The sequence below is a fragment of the Barbatula barbatula genome (genome assembly GCF_947034865.1).
Source record: "Barbatula barbatula genome assembly, chromosome: 5".
Taxonomy (NCBI): Eukaryota; Metazoa; Chordata; class Actinopteri; order Cypriniformes; family Nemacheilidae; genus Barbatula; species Barbatula barbatula.
This window is the reverse complement of record NC_136769.1, coordinates 4,206,684-4,223,962: the sequence shown is the minus strand read 5'-3', so window position 1 is coordinate 4,223,962 and position 17,279 is coordinate 4,206,684. Positions and strand designations below refer to the sequence as shown.

General features: G+C 36.2%; 1 protein-coding gene and 1 long non-coding RNA gene across 2 annotated transcripts; one reads left to right on the top strand and one right to left on the bottom strand.

Moving 5' to 3' along the window:
• Positions 1-6,953: 6,953 nt before the first annotated feature.
• Positions 6,954-10,090, top strand: LOC306894705 (uncharacterized protein). The gene is made up of 2 exons (XM_079457434.1): positions 6,954-7,093; positions 8,080-10,090. The coding sequence occupies exon 2, from the start codon at positions 8,082-8,084 to the stop codon at positions 9,297-9,299; it is 1,218 nt and encodes a 405-aa protein (XP_079313560.1). The 5' UTR covers positions 6,954-7,093; positions 8,080-8,081; the 3' UTR covers positions 9,300-10,090.
• Positions 10,091-10,824: 734 nt separating this feature from the next.
• LOC306894576 lies at positions 10,825-13,048 on the bottom strand. The gene is made up of 4 exons (XR_013786706.1): positions 12,690-13,048; positions 12,440-12,524; positions 11,951-12,039; positions 10,825-11,267 (listed from the first exon to the last, which is right to left on the bottom strand). It is a non-coding gene; the product is annotated as an uncharacterized lncRNA (long non-coding RNA).
• Between the last annotated feature and the right edge of the window lie 4,231 nt (positions 13,049-17,279).

Here is a 17,279-nt window from a genome sequence, read left to right as displayed (position 1 = left end):
ATAAAAGGTTATGTACCCACACGAGAAAAGAACAATTTTCATGGATCCACTTGGAGAAAATGACACAACGATAAATAGATGCCTGGAGTCTACAAGGTAAAATTGAAGTATAATGTAGTTGTACTGTCTTTTCTGTTGTTAAATTGTGATTTGTAACAGATTCCACACATATTATTTCCTTTAGAGCATTCATGAGGAAAAAGGGCTGCAATGTCTCAAAGTGGACATGCAGCAGTCTCCCTCATAGACGTCAGCAAGATGGCTCATACCTCAAGATACCTAAATTGATGAATATTATAATAAAACAACTAGGGGTGACCCCGAATAGTCGATGATTCGATGCATCGATATGCTGAGCCTGATTCGACCACCGATCTTACAGTCGATTCTTCGTGGTTGTATTAAACAACGATCATACCATTTGGCAATATGTGAGTGCTCAATTTTCCACAGAACTACTGGTTTTGTACGGTTATATTAAGTTATACAGCCTTTAATTGATAATGCTGTTAAAAAACGTGAAAAAAAGAAGCGTTCAATAAATATTTCCAACGTGTGTGAATAAATCCAACCACCCCTGTGACAGATTTAAGTTTCACTTTCCCTTTCCACGTGACAGATGAGGAGCATCTTCGCGGCTAGGATTGTATGGAATAAGAAAATCTAAAGTCTGGATGCACTTTGAAATGGTAAAAGATGATCCAAAAAAAAGTTAAATGCAAGCTCCTAAAACCAGGAGCGCACTGTTGCTGGCCAACGTTAACAAGTTGGTTTTCATCGCACACAATTTGAAAAGACTCAGACGCACACAAGCAGAGTGAAAGACTGAATTTTTTTCGATCGGGTAGGCTACAAGTGTTTTCAAACATTTTAGCTAAAAAAACTGTCCGTTTAGCGTTTATTGTTGTTGCGGCAGTTAAATAGAGGAAGTTCAGAATTCTGGCTAAACTTTCGTCGTTTTAATCATTTATTTATCACATATTAATTTTATTTTATTTATTGATCACTCAGGGTTACCTAATTTAACTGTGGCTTGTGTTTTTTTATATATGTTCTCCTGCACTTTGGCATTTTGCACACATTTATTATGCTTCCTGTGACTTTATTCTGATTTCGTTTTTATTTATTTTTTTATTGTTAGAAATGTATATTCTGTTCTAATTTAATCCTGTAAATTAATGCTTTTAATTGTTTTTCGCTGTGTTGATGTTGCGCTGCACTTTAAGCATGCTGGCACAGGCAATTTTGCCGATTTAATTTAATTTCGCAAAATGTGAAATGCAAATCCTGTCTGAAGTCAGTGTGTTCTTTTTCTCTTTAGGCAGGTATTTTTTTGTTATTCTAGGTATGTTCTTTTATATATTTGTGTGATGTTCTGTATTTCAAGTTAACTTTTTTCGGCTTTAAAGTATTATGAGAAAATGTTTTACGAATGTTTAGCCACAATATTAACTTCTATGTAAACCGAAAAAAGAAAGCCATTGTCAGTTCGTCTGTCAGTTGGCAGGCAATTTTGGTCGCTTTTTTAAAAGTTGTTGCTGTCTGCACTGCAGTGTGTAAAATAAAATGAAAATAGATTTACCCTCCTGCTGACGACCTAGTGTCGTGCCCCTCCCAACCCATTCACACGCACACATAGTTGATTCGACTATCAGTCGACTATAGAAAGATTCGACAATCTTGATTCGAATGTGTAAATCCTTAGTCGGGGACACCCCTAAAAACAACATAATCGTTGTTGCTATTATACAGTCTGTCAGATTGTCACCTACTGCACAAGTCAGCTAAAGTCAAATAACACAGCATAAGCTATTTTGAGTTGCTTTTGTAGCTAGGTTAGCAGAGTTAACTTATTCAATTGCAACTTCGGCTGACTTTTCTAATGTTAACCCTTTAAAACACATAACGGCCGTATGGCCGTTCTATAGAAAAACTTAAATGATGCCTTTTGATTATTTTAATTATTACTCTAAATCGCTGCGTCAAAGCGCCCAAGACGAGTTACACGTTGGAAGAGAGGTAGTTAACGCATGCTATTAGGGGATTAAAACGCGCCTTGCATTTTGAAAGCTGTATATTTTTGTTTAGCTGTATATTCAACGAAGTAGATATTTTCTCATGTTTCTAATGAATTTCCAATATCATTAATATGCAATATTTACGGTGAGTGAATAATATGAATATCATATATATTATTAGGACGTTTTGTGTGATTAATTTGGTAGTATAGTTAGTTTTTCTTTTTTTATGGGAAGTATCTCAACAATGAGAGGTAAAAGTTGTTTAGTGTCATATTAAAGAGGGGTTTGTGCTCTTTAAAACAAAGTAGCCTATACTTGCAATTGTAAACAGGGCTCTAGAGTGCGACTAATTTGGTCGCACATGCGACCTAAATTCTCAATGGTGCGACTTAAAAAAATCTGTGGTCGCACCGTTCGACGGAGAAAAAAAGTCTCCGCGCCTCAAGTCTCCCTGTCACACATAAGTCTCATTACGTGGTCTAAACCAATTAGAGCTAGTGTAGGGCGGACCCCCCTCTGATTGGCCGTGGTCCAGATGGTCCTGTACGTGCGTTTACATTTGAAATCGCGAGTGGTGCAATCAGACAGAGATAGAGGTGAGTAGAAAAGATGAAAAGAACGATTGAAAACTTTTTCGATAAAACTCCGTGCAATAATCTTACACATTGCTCTGACACGTAGCCATCAACCTCCCAGGTTATGTCAAGCATTGGTCCGAAGACGGCATTCGATAATGAGCCAGATACGATCGAGTCCGAGCCGACTGAAATGAAAAGGGCAAAAGTGTATAGATTTCGAAGAGAGTGGCTCGACAAGTTTCCCTGACTAAGATACAAAGCTGATGAAATAATGCACTGCATTTACTGTAAAGAGTGTGGGAAGACCGCGCCCGGCAATAGTGCATTTGTGGCGGGTTCTAATACAATGATGTCGCGCGCCCAAATTATAGGAGTCATCGCAGATACGTTGAAAAAATAATATGTCTGTGCATGTTGCGAACAGTCCGTATGTCAGTACACGATCCGTTCGCACATGCGCAAATGATGATTTTGTTGTGGGATGATTTACGACACTGCACGATCTGTTCCACGCTTGCGCAGCTTTGTTTTACTTTGTTTATATTTTTTACTGTTAAATTAAATACAAAACTCATTTTACTTCGCTGCAGTCCACCTGGTCTCATTTCACTATGCGTTCTGTCAAGTCAGTTTGAAATACTGTAATGTTTCCCCTGACTTTGTAGTTCTTTCTTCATGTAAATTAATATAGTCTAGTTAGACATATGTGTTATGTTCCTTATTGGCTTCTGTAAACGCCATTGAAGGGATTATTTTACTAGTTTAGATTAAATGGATAGATATATTAGCCTATATAGTCCCATACTAATCAATTACTACATTTAAAGTTATCTCGTATTATCAGATTTTAATTAAAAAAACTGACACAAACCGTCTTTGACAATACTACTGACCTCAGATAGAAACACTGTAAGGTAAATAGACATGCCATACAGTAATGAATCGCAAAATGGAGTTTGGAGGAAACTGAAGATTTGCAGTCGATAAAAATACTTTATTCCACATGTAACCAAAATCATCCATCTTCATGTAACAACTCTATTATTTTGGATTGGCAACCACATAAACGCATCGTAATCATGGTAACAAAAGCGACATTTCAAAACGTAAACAAAGAATATGCCGCCAGTTGTGCCGCCTGCCGTCAAACGTTTCATCGCCTGCGTCACGGTACAAATAGTGTAGGAAAACCATGACGTTTTCTAATACGTAATTACGCGCATGCGTGAACGGATCGTGCAGGTGGAACGGATCGTGTACTGACAGTTGGTGTGAACTGGAGGTGTTAGAGAGACATTGTCAATAACTCAACTCAGCTTCACTTATATAACATCACTAAAAACAACAATTGTTGACCAAGATGCTGTCCACTATATCAAATACCAACATTTATCTCCATGTGTAACATAAATGACAAAAACATCTCGGCCACATCACAAATCAACTACAGAAACCCAAGCAAAGTGAGAGCAGTTGTCATAAAAACATCTAACAATGTTCAATTTCTTGTTCATGATGGATAAATATTCAACTCCTTATTATTTACAGTGTTTCTAACTTTAACTCTCATTATATTAGCGCTGTGTATTGACAAAGGCCTTGTGATACGATACATATCACCTTAAGTCAAAATGCAATAGATGTTTACTAATAAAATGTAAAACAAATAAAAAGTCTCCCTCTTGAGACATTGGCCATATGTACTGTAGCATATATGACGATAAAACACAATGAAAAATATCACAGATTGTAGCGTTTGGATTATCGATACACTATCATGAAAAAATATTGCGCTGTAGTCTATCGATATTTTTGCACAACTGACAGAAATTGGCTGCAAATCGAAATTCAGAATAAAAAACGATTCAATTGAAAAGAATGAGAGTTAAATCATTCAATAACTTCTGAAGGACTTTGATTTGACCGGTTACAACAAGACCCTCAGGTTATAAAACTGTCTGGTGTTTTAAATCACAGAAGTTTTGAGCTTTTAAAATCGATATCAAATTCTGCCTATTTAAAACACAAACATCTGTTTTGTGAGGACATTTCCATGAGAGTTTAAGATATCAGCATAATGAAGGAGGTGAAAATGGGAACTATGGGTGTAGAATAATGACAGCTGTTAACACTGATGTGTCTGTTATACTGAAACAAAAAGAAAACGTTCATGATCATCAGCAGAAGACCGGCAGCTCTATTAACACCAATGGATGTGTTTTCACTGTTAGGCTAATAACAGATAAGTGACAAATGTGACGTTAGGCTATTGAATTTTATTTTAAGCGAAACAAAAACACTTGACAGTAGTACAAACCACTTACACTTGTCATTGAAAGTTGATCTTGTAGTTTCAAAGAATCGCTCAGATAAAGAAGGTCCAGGTGTCAAAGAGATAACTTTATTTGTTCGAATCAAAGAAAGTTGAGATCTTCCCAAAGCATCTGAAATTACAGTGTTTTCCAGCCCATAGTTATAGTGAAACTAATGCAAGGGGGGTTTCTGTTGTACCAATCAGGTAAGTTCCTGTTATCTCTTATTTTAATACCCAATTATTCTGCCTCGCCACCAGTAGATCCTAGGCAACAGGATACGTTTATAATCGTGGTCGGAGGATCATTACCTCATTTTTAAAAAGATAACATACACTGGTCAGAGGTTTTCTGTGCCTCATCCTCTGAGCTTTATTCAACTTTAGGCCTCTAGGTCTTACAGACATCATTGGATTTTATGTTGCTGTAAAAGGTTGAAAAGTATTCTTAAACAAGCTATAATGATTATTTACATAAAAATACTTATAAACAGGTATACTGATTGTAACATTGTGTCATTAAATCATTTTTATGCTGCACAGAGAAAACTGTTTGGTGAAAAACCTCAAGAAAAGTTATTGTAATATCATCAGTCGACAAATATCACCAGTTCAGTCACAGAAGACGGTATTTGATCACTATGGTTACCGCTACTACAGGCACAATTGAGGCAGCTAACAGCTCCTCGTAGGACCCCGGGGGCGGAGCCAGGAGTCGCAGCGGCAGCAGCACAAAGAGACTGAACGCCGATGACCGACACGATTGTGAAGCAGTGACGGGAAAATACTGAAGCAGCTGCGGGCCTGTCCGTCACTACTCAGGCTAATGTACATAGCGGACATCCTCATGAATCCTCAGTTTTACAGATGTTTGATGTTTGTCGTCTTTCGTTGGGACAGTGAGGGGCAGATCGGGTCACTATGAGTCTGAGGGGTCTTGTCTCCCCGTCACTATAGTGCTGTCTGCGCGCCTGTATGCGCTGTTTGCTGTGACCGGTTTCAATGAGTCTGTTGACGAACAATGTGACATTTCAGACGTTTAAAACTCAACTAATCGCGGAGAAGTTCAGGGAACGAATTTATTATAAGACGCCGCTGTATCGTTTCAAATCCGTTCAGAGAGAATGAACGACCGGCGGATTCTCTCGTTAAGTTTCATTTCAAGGATTCTTGACGGTCTTGTGAACATGCGGAAAAGTGTCATTATTACAAACTAAAAACTTTAAAAGCTCAAAACTTCTGTGATTTAAAACACCAGACAGTTTTATAACCTGAGGGTCTTGTTGTAACCGGTCAAAGTCCTTCAGAAGTTATTGAATGATTTAACTCTCATTCTTTTCAATTGAATCGTTTTTTATTCTGAATTTCGATTTGCAGCCAATTTCTGTCAGTTGTGCAAAAATATCGATAGACTACAGCGCAATATTTTTTTCATGATAGTGTTTCGATAATCCAACCGCTACAATCTGTGATATTTTTCATTGTGTTTTATCGTCATATATGCTACAGTACATATGGCCAATGTCTCAAGAGGGAGACTTTTTATTTGTATTACATTTTATTAGTAAAAATCTATTACAAAATATATAGTATAAAATTCTATTGCATTGTGATTTATCTATGGTGATATGTATCGTATCACAAGGCCTTTGTCAATACACAGCGCTAATATAATGAGAGTTAAAGTTAGAAACACTGTAAATAATAAGCAGTTGAATATTTATCCATCATGAATAAGACCAAAGAAATTGAACATTGTTAGATGTTTTTATGACAACTGCTCTCACTTTGCTTGGGTTTCTGTAGTTGATTTGTGATGTGGCCGAAATGTTTTTGTCATTTATGTCACACATGGAGATAAATGTTGGTATTTGATATAGTGAACAGCATCTTGGTCAACAATTGTTGTTTTTAGTGATGTTATATAAGTGAAGCTGAGTTGAGTTATTGACAATGTCTCTCTAACATCTCCAGTTCACACCAACAGTGATTGACACCTTCAGTAAAGCTCCTCCTACATCAAACCACCAATAAATACCAGAAAGCAACAAGCAGAAGAATCACTTCAGGTGTAAGAACTGAAATATTCACACAGTTGTTGGAGTTTGTGGAAGAGAAGCTTGAGAACACGAGAGATCCAGAACTACACACAACAGAAACTCAGAGGACTAAAGAACACAGAGGTTGGTTTCTGTTTTTAAATCTTTATTTCTGACAGTGGAGGAATTATTAAGCTTTAATTTATTTGATAAAGCACAAATGCAGAAGATTAGAACTGAAAGTGAATCACTAAACTGCATAAAGTGATCATAACTTGATCTGGTTGTGATCTGGTAAAGGTTCAATAGAATCACATGTTTGGCTATAAGGTGACCATCGTTCTGCTTTGAGTTTGTAGAGCACAGCATTTTGACCCTTTGTTTCACATTTTCATCAGTCTGATGTTTTTTTATCGTCTTATTGAAAAGAAAACATGCATTTGTTCGACTACATGAGACACAGTCTGTTGGTTTTTAGTTGTCATTCTTTCTTTTACTCGACTATATTTTGGAGGCATCATTTCTGCTGTACCGAACTTAAAGTGACAGCAGCTTTATAAATCACAGTCTGTTATTATTGTTAATAAAACAAGAAAAGACAAAGAAAATCGTCACTCAATGCTCTTGACTGGTGTGACTCTAATAAGGATTGATCTATATTCAATTTATACAGTGAAGACTATGTAGTGTTATTTCACATCTGATGACTTTATTTTGTACCTGAAGATGTTTTGCATCGATCCTTGATTTATACTTGATTAATTCAATCCAAACCACTGAGATATCATGGCAGTAATGATTTTAATTATAAAACACATAATTCATTAACAAAAATGATTATAATAAACATACCTTTGCACTCTGGATTGCACAATGAATAAATTTTGTCCATCAAATACAAATTTCAATAATGTGCAGTCTAAACTCATTTTATGTTGTAATTTAAACAGAGTAAAGTTAAAATATTCTCTTAGGATGTGGTCATCTTATATGGCAAACACTTTTATCCAAAGCAATACTCAGTTTCATTTTCAAGGAACACAGTCATTCAGTGCACTAAGATCTCGTCTTCTGGTGTTGTTTTGTACAACTGTAAAACTGTGTTTAACAGATAGTTTTGTTCACTTCAGATATGATGGAAGTGAATAAGGACAGTCAAGATAAAGTAAAAGATGCTGATCAGACACATCAACGTGCACAAAAGTTGCGGAAAGGTTCACTGGAAGAAGCTCTGAGAACAGGAGACAAAAAGAGTGAAAAACAGCACATGAGAATTCACACTGGAGAGAAACCTCACGCATGTCTACAGTGTGGAAAGAGCTTTACAGATACAAGTAGCCTTAAGTCACACATGAGAATTCACACCGGAGAGAAACCTCACGTATGTCTACAGTGTGGAAAGACTTTTACACAAAAAGGAAACCTAAAGATTCACATGAGAATTCACACTGGAGAGAAACCTCATGCATGTCTACTGTGTGGAAAGACATTTGCAGTCTTGGGTAACCTTGAGACACACATGAGAATTCACACTGGAGAGAAACCTCATGTATGTCTACAGTGTGGAAAGACTTTTACAGAAACAAGTAGCCTTAAGACACACATGAGAATTCACACTGGAGAGAAACCTCACGCATGTCTACAGTGTGGAAAGACTTTTACACAAACAGGAAACCTAAAGATTCACATGAGAATTCACACTGGAGAGAAACCTCACGCATGTCTACAGTGTGGAAAGACATTTGCATTCTTGGGTAGCCTTGAGACACACATGAGAATTCACACTGGAGAGAAACCTCATGAATGTCTACAGTGTGGAAAGACTTTTACAGTGACGAGTAACATTAAGACACACATGAGACTTCACACTGGAGAGAAACCTCACGCATGTCTACAGTGTGGAAAGACTTTTACACAAACAGGTCACCTAAAGATTCACATGAGATTTCACAATGGAGAGAAACCTCATGTATGTCTACAGTGTGGAAAGACTTTTACACAAACAGGAAACCTAAAGATTCACATGAGAATTCACAATGGAGAGAAACCTCATGTATGTCTACAGTGTGGAAAGACTTTTACACAAACAGGAAACCTAAAGATTCACATGAGAATTCACACTGGAGAGAAACCTCATGTATGTCTACAGTGTGGAAAGACTTTTACAGGTACGAGTAACCTTAAGACACACATGAGAATTCACACTGGAGAGAAACCTCATGAATGTCTACAGTGTGGAAAGACTTTTTTACATACAAGTCACCTTAAGATTCACATGAGAATTCACACTGGAGAGAAACCTCATGTATGTCTACAGTCTGGAAAGACTTACAAAAACAGGAAACCTTAAGACACATGTAACAGATTAAAAGGTCTGTTAAATATAAATCAAATTTAGATTTCTGGCCACACCAACACAGCGAGAACGACACAAGAAATAGATATAAAAATAGTGTTTTATTATTTCTATAAGTTAACTTTATAATGACATCTCTTCAAAGACCCAGGGATCTAGTAAAATCAGGGTTTGTCCAATGTTCTGTCCCAGGGTGAACAATACCCAAATCCAGTCCCGTCTGGGTTTAGCTCAGTGTTTCCTCTGTCAGCAGGACTTTGAGTAGATAACGTGTTGTTGCGCTGCTTTCTTGCACTTCACGTGGGTCCATCAACAATACTGCCGTATCTGCTGCTCCACCGCTGACCACCGGACCTGGCACCTTCACAAAAACAAGCAATAACTAGAACGGGTCTTCGGCTCGATACTAAAAACCAACACACGCATCAGTGTGGAAGAAAAGGACACCTTTACTTTAGTCCAGGGGTCGGCAACCCAAAATGTTGAAAGAGCCATATTGGACAAAAAAAATTTAAAAACAGCTGTCTGGATCCGCAAAAAATTTAAAGCCTTATAATGAAGGCAACACATGCTGTAAGTGTCTATATTAGCTTTATTACCCCCCCCCAGTATCAAAATGATAAGTAGGCTACAAATACAAAATGAGCATTCATGATTAAATGTTTATTTTCCCCTGCAGCGCATCCTGGAGAGAATGACGCACCACGTGACTACTCTGCTGTACGATGGTGCTTAAAGTTTAGCTTACATTATAATTTTAATGTATTATGTTTCGTTGCATTGATGAAATTAAAGAAATAATATAAAGAAATCAGATTTTTGATGTCATTTTTACTTTAGGATTCGAAAAAACAACAAAATGTGCAACTTGCATATGCATCCTGTAATTTCAGACATCCCCACGGAAATAAAATGCAGTCTTCTTCGATCCTCAATAATACAATACGATCCTCTTCCCCCAAACTATATACTAAATACTGACAAAAATCAGTATCATCTGTGAACGGAATGTTTTCCCACGCTTTATTATCTCCCGGGTTGCAACAAAACTAGCAGCAGTAGTGGAGTTTGGAGATGCAATCCACTTCTTAAATTTATCTTTGCGCTCCTGTAATTTTCCACATCGGCAATGAAAGCAAATGATTCGGTCCAAGAACTGTTGAATCACACTGTAAAACTTTTCCCTGTAAATTTACAGTAAAATACTGGCAGCTGGGTTGCCAGCCACATTCTGTATTTTTACAGAACCACAACTGTAAACAATATTTACAGTTTTGTACTGTAGTTGCCAGATACAGTATCATGCTGTAATTGTAATTTTTTTTACAGTGTGCTGTAAATATTTACACTTTTAATTTACATTCTTTCAGCTGGGTTGCCAGCAAATTACTGTATTTTTACAGAACTATGACTGTATTAAGTATTATACTGTTATGCCATTTAATATGACATATTACAAGGTGTTATATATTGCAATCAATTTTTTTCTACACAGAATATCTTTTTCCTTAAATCAAGAATTAAATTTATTTTACTTCCATATCAGTAGTCTCAAATGGAAATAGAAAACAATAGTCTTAGAATATAAAATGTTTATTTCTGATGCAAAGGCCAGAGAAATCCCATTTAAACACATTTTGGCTGAAATGTCAGCTGTACGAAATAAATTGACAGAACCGTTTACAATTAGCAGAACATTATAAATCAAGGTCATGCTACTATTTTTGTATTGCAATTAACAGTACATCATTAACAATGCCTTACTTCCTTTTAGTCCAATGACAGTGGAAAGTGGAAGTGTCTAAACAAAGTTCCATTTAAAGTCTGTAAATTCTCAGAAGAGAGGAAACCTGTGGGTGCACAGTAGTGTCCTTTTTTTGCACAACTTGGCCAGTCTTCTTTTAAGTCACTTTCCCCTTTTTGGCTTTTGATCCACGCTCCGGGTTGATGTCAAGAAAGCGTCTACAAGAAAGAACAGAAACAAATTATTATGATGATTATGCCTATTTCTAGATATCTCGGTCTCTCTCGTTCTCCATCAGATGTCTTTCAAGAAATTGTCTGGATAATGTTATCACTCCAAAAGTAACAAGCTGCATGTGGTCAATTCCTGACCTGCAGTGAGGCAACAGGTTTCCAAGTGTCTTGTAAACAGCAAGAATTATGTGCTTTTTTTGCCAGATCCAAGTGGGTTTGCCAAATGAAAAGCGTCTTGATACAAGATTAAAGCAAGTTAATCTGTATCATCCTTTAACAGCACATTGTCATCGACATAACTGCCATCCCATACATCGCAGAGGACACCGTTTGCTTTAATTTCAGATCATGAATTTTTATGTTGTTCTATAACTGATTTATAGCAGAACAAAGCTTCTAAACTTTGCATAGTGGGAATGTATTTAGCAAAGCTTTCCTTGCCAGATTAATTTTTACCGAGGCAGATGGGGACAGGTTCAACATACTTGAAATTGGCTTTTAAGAAAGACTTTCTCCTCTTATCAGTGTGTAGTGCATGGGTATTACACATCGGAAAAAGATCATCAGTTTTAGAACAACATAAGAATTCTCAATGTTGTAGACATAATGTCTACATCATTCTTGATATCATTTTCAGAAATTCCAAGTGTAGTTAATTTTTCACTTACCCTAGCAAATGAGACTGGCTAATATCATAGATGTCCTGCAGCCCCTCAATTACCGACTGAATTACAGATGATGGGAGAATGTGCTATGCCTGCAATTTGAGATAAATATTCTATAAAAACAGCATTTCATTTGCATTATCTGGCAATAGTGCAATACCCAACTGATCTTCACCATCATCACAATCAATAAACGAATCAGACATTGCATTTGAGTTTTCAGTCACATTGCATACCTCACCATGTTGCCTCTGTACTGAAAAGTTCAAATGTAGTAAATTATAAAGAAGCCTATCTGCCAAGGAGTTGCAGTGATACCTGGATATATGTGAGGTCAGTGTTGACACAAAAGAATAGCTTTTATTACACTTAAATGGGCAAGACACTCTGATGCCTTCTTTGATAGAGACTTCAGGTGTAACATGAAGTTTTCCAAATCACTACATCTTATCTGACAGACACCAATGTCACAGACTAAAGTTAAAGCATTACCTATTAATTGCTCAGCAGATGTATTTGTGTCCCTCTTTTTGTGATCCCTGATCGAGCCTTAAAAGCAGCAAACTTTTTGAATCTTCTGGGGAAACAAGGAATACCACATTTATAATTAGCATTAGGAGCATGACTATGTATTTTCATGTGATGGCAGTATAATAAGATCGATTCAAATGGACCATCACAGAACTGACACCACATCATTGTTGTGAACAAGTGAATTATAACTTTAAGGCTAAGAACTTACGTTAGCACTCAGTGGATCGTCATCAGATGACTCAGCCTGAAATTAAAAATGAATCGAAAATCAAACGCAGGTCGTGCGAATGGCATGATACATGTTTACCTTTCAAAATATTTCTCAAAGTTCATTGGTGAATAATTGAGAACAGATTGAACTATTCACTCGTGTTTTAACCTACGTGTAACGTTACATGGCTAAGCTAAGTTGAATCACATCGCGCCGAAAGACAGCAATTTATCTTGGGCGTTATAATTTCGATATCTTATGTTCAATCGTCAAAAGGATTAAAACAGGATTAACACACCGATCCAAAATATTCTTGATTAATGTAACACTTTTGTTCCCAAAATCAGTCCACTCGTGCTAACAGTTCAGAAATCAAATCGAATAAAACAACTGTCTTACCGTGTCAATGCTCAGTCAAAGTATTATCCATCTGCTGCAACTTCATTTCTCCTCGACACAGACTAAATGTATTTCCCCCGTCTTCTTGCGGCATTATCCTCTCATTTTCACCGGTAGTCTCTCAAAGTTGTAATGTCACAGGCAGCTATAGATTAAAAGGCGAACTCGCTGCTCAAATAAGAAAAAAGAATCACGACGAAACGACTAGCATGTCTTCATACAGTAGCCTATGTAGCGTTAAGCTTATGTTGTTCATATGAATATCCCACTTACAAATTAAGTGCTTCAGCGGCAACAGATGTGTGCTCACATTTGAAAAAAAATGAGCGCGAAGGAAATCAATCCCACAATGCAAAGCATTCACAGCCTGATACTGTATTACGAATTTTGCGTGCTGAAAACTGAATAATAATGTACATTTAGAGCCATTCTGTTAAATATACAATCTCAAACTGTTTTATATAAATACAGTACAATACTGTTAGAAATTGCCTGTAAATTTACAGAAAAGTTTTACAGTGCATCTGTTCTCCTCAACTATCTTTCTCTTTTTCCCCTTGGGATCCATGGTCCATGACACACCCGCCGGTTTGTTTGTTTGTCTGTCAGCCACCGGTCTGGCATCATTCGCGCCGCCTCCGATCTGACAGAAACGCGTGTCGCAGTATATGACGTAAATCTTCGTTGACAGAAATGTTGAAATTAAATATTATACACATTTTTACAACGTTGAAAAACTTTAAGAATGTTTGTCATGTTTTTCCTCCTACAGGAATTATATTTAAATTTTCATATTTTTGAAAAAGCTCCAGGGAGCCACTAGGGCGGCGCTTAAGAGCCGCGGGTTGCCGACCCCTGCTTTAGTCTGAGGTTTTGTGAGCGTTGACACTGTGAGATCTGTGAGTCAGCGCCACCAAAGCACAGGGTTTCCAGTCAGCCACAACGCTGAGGGAGAATAAAATTATCAAGGCAGCACTCAGCACATCCGTCCATCCAGAGCCTTTTTTTCCCTTCTGGTAAGAGATCTGGCCTCCTATTTATTTGGGATGGTCTGATCAGCTGGCAAACGAAATAGTTGATTTGATCAGGGTTTACAGGTGTGTCAATCAGTGTTTCTCATTACAGTTTGAGAAAGAGGGAAACCGTGCTATTAATCACAGCAAACAATATAATAAACCAATCCACTACAAACCAAAGAAAAACACAGCAAACTAATATAAAATCAGAGGAAAATCGCTATATATATAAATCAGTAAAAATTTCAAAAATAAAGTAAGGTTACCCATCAATCACACTGCTCCACTTGTTGTATCACATGAGAATTCACTGGAGAGAAACCTTTCATGTGTCATCAGTCTTTTGCGTGACTTCAGTGTGGAAAGATTTATGAGTAACCTCAAGAACTATACGAGAACTCAGAGCGGAGAGAAACATTTCACAGTTGAAAAAAACACATGATAACACTTACTGTTCTAGTTGTGTTGGTCTTTAATCTGTACTGTATCATCATACATGTTTTACAGGAGACTGAATGAAAGAAATGCATCAGTTCAAGCTTTAAAACTTGTTTTGTAATGTATTTAAGTTCTAGTTGTTTAAACCATAAACACTTAGATTAAATTTTCTCTTGGGAGGTGTTCATCTTATATGGCAAACACTTTTATCCAATGCAATACTCTGCACTGCACTGAATGACTGTGTTCCTATAAAATGATATTATATAATATTTTATTAATAAAGTAACATGGATATTGACGAAGCAACGTTAAAAATAAACCTGTCTTATGTGTTATTTGTAATGTAGAATCTGAACTCCCTCACACAAATCATGATCTGGATAATTTGGTTCTTTGAACGCAGCTGTTGTGTACGATTAGAATATCTGGATTAAATTGTCTGGGATCATTGCACGCTCAAGTGCAGTTTGGAAAGGCAGCGTACTGTATACCAATAGAAGAACTAGTAATCACACTGAAAAAATTACCATTATTTTACAGGTAATATTCTGTATTTTTTCATTAAACAGTAAAATGTTGTTTTACAGATATTTGCTGTAATTTAAAGTTTTACCATTAAAATGACAGTATTGTAATTTACAATTACATCAAAATTATGTTTTTAAAGGCATTTCATACTATTTTTACAGATTACGTTTGTTTTTCTACAGAACATTACTCTAAATTTTCACAGATTTAAAAGATGTACTTTTACAGACAATTACCGTAAATGTTTTATTGATTATTTTCCTGTTCATGACAGAAATGTATGTAAAATTACATAAATTAGTAAATTGAAAGTGTTTTAAATGTATCGCCCTCTGAATGTTCCCTCCAGGAATAACTTTCTCCAGCGTGCGATGTCTGTTTATATTCGACCAGTGATTAAGCACATTATAGCAAACTCCAAATGCTCCAAATTAACAATATTTATAATTTTTTATAAAATTAAAAAAATTTAAATGTGGTTTATTTAGGGTTTTACCATGCCCTGGCAGGCTATGCCTATACTGTAACAAAAAAACATAAAAAAACTGTAAATCTCTGGCAGCAAATTTGCCAGACGGATTCCGTCAAATAACAATACAAAAAACATAAAAATACAGAGAATATTTTTGTCATAATTCATTCAATTATAGCATATTACTGTTAATAATTTTTATCAAACTGTAGAAAAACAAATCAATTATGTGAAAATACATTAAAAACAACTACCTTTCAGGTTAATCTCTGTAAATGTAAATTACTTTATTAAGTTTCTGTGTAATTATACAGTAATGTACTTTTAAAATATAGCTTATCTCTGTAAAATAACCGAGAACAATGGATAAAATCCCAATAAGTACATAAAGTCAAAGACAAAAATATGAAATAAATATATTTTAACAAAATGATTGGACAATGGAAAAATAATCATCAAATGTTGTTTCTCCCAGTAAAACAAAAACTATAAAAATGTAATGGGTCCCTCCAATCAAACAGAACAGTAATTTTTGTGAATTGCAAACAAACGTTTAATGTTAATTGGACAGTAGAAATACAAGCAGAGCATGAAAACATAGCTACATTATGATAATAAAGGCCTTCTTAAGCAAAGAGATGTGTTTGTAAGAAAAATATACATATTAATAACTTATAATCGAAATGATCTAGCTTCTGCCAGACGACCGTATGCATTCATATGGTGTCAGAAGAATCGTCCATCATAGATTACACAGATTTCAGATCAAAAACAGTCCTCCATTTCCACACCTGGGTTGCCATGGTCATCTGACGTAGATCCTGATGGGTTTACGATGTTCTATGCATTATAAGTTTATATTTACTGTTGTTTTACTGTCAAAATATATTAATATGAGTATGTTTATGCTGTGCTTGCTTTTAATCTTGAAAACTAGTTTGCAGGAGTGTGAAACAAGAGCTGTGAGGAATGCAGGAGCTGAGAGCCAAAATAACGTGTGTGTGTGCGAAAATGTTTTCCTGTCGTAAATCACATTCGGCTGAAAAGGCCAGGCTGTTTTCAAATTATGTGTTGCAGAGAACCAACAGTTTCCGGGAAATGGAGTAAGATTAACGTGTCACGAGTTAATGGTTCCAGAGGAATGAACGCCCGCCCAAGGAAGGGGAGGAGCCTGAAGAGAGAATCGACCTCACATATATTATAAATATCTGTAACCCGGAAGTGTGTTTTTAGTTGTTAAATCATACGTTGAGAAGCAACCCCAGCTGGAAAGAAGCTTTTACTCTTGCATTTTCCTGCAAGTGTACAGACTTGGCAGTACTTTGACTGCAGTTTATAGAAGGTAAGAATTACAAGTTTTCAAAAAAATATATATATATACATACACAATGTATATACTCTTTAAGTATGAAAATACTGTTTCATTATGGTTCAAAAACGTAGTTTTGATTCTTGTCATGATAGAATTTAGAAAATATCGCGTCATTTTTCTTATTTCTGGCGCCAATGCTAAACGATAATGCTGTAAATTATGCATTTGTTCCCAACGCCATCTAATAGTTCAAGACACGAAAAAGCTTAAACTTAAACAACAACTTTGGCACCATGCGGTGTGCTCACGATCGAGGAAGATTAGCGTTATAATTAGATGAAAGGGCTCATAGCAGAGAAGCTAGTGTATAAAGCAGCTTGGGACAGATCTCTGTCAATGATAAACAAAAAGGCTTTAAC

Bases quoted from the DNA above. Each gene is read 5' to 3' on its own strand.
- LOC306894705 (XM_079457434.1), top strand. From the start codon at position 8,082: ATGATGGAAGTGAATAAGGACAGTCAAGATAAAGTAAAAGATGCTGAT.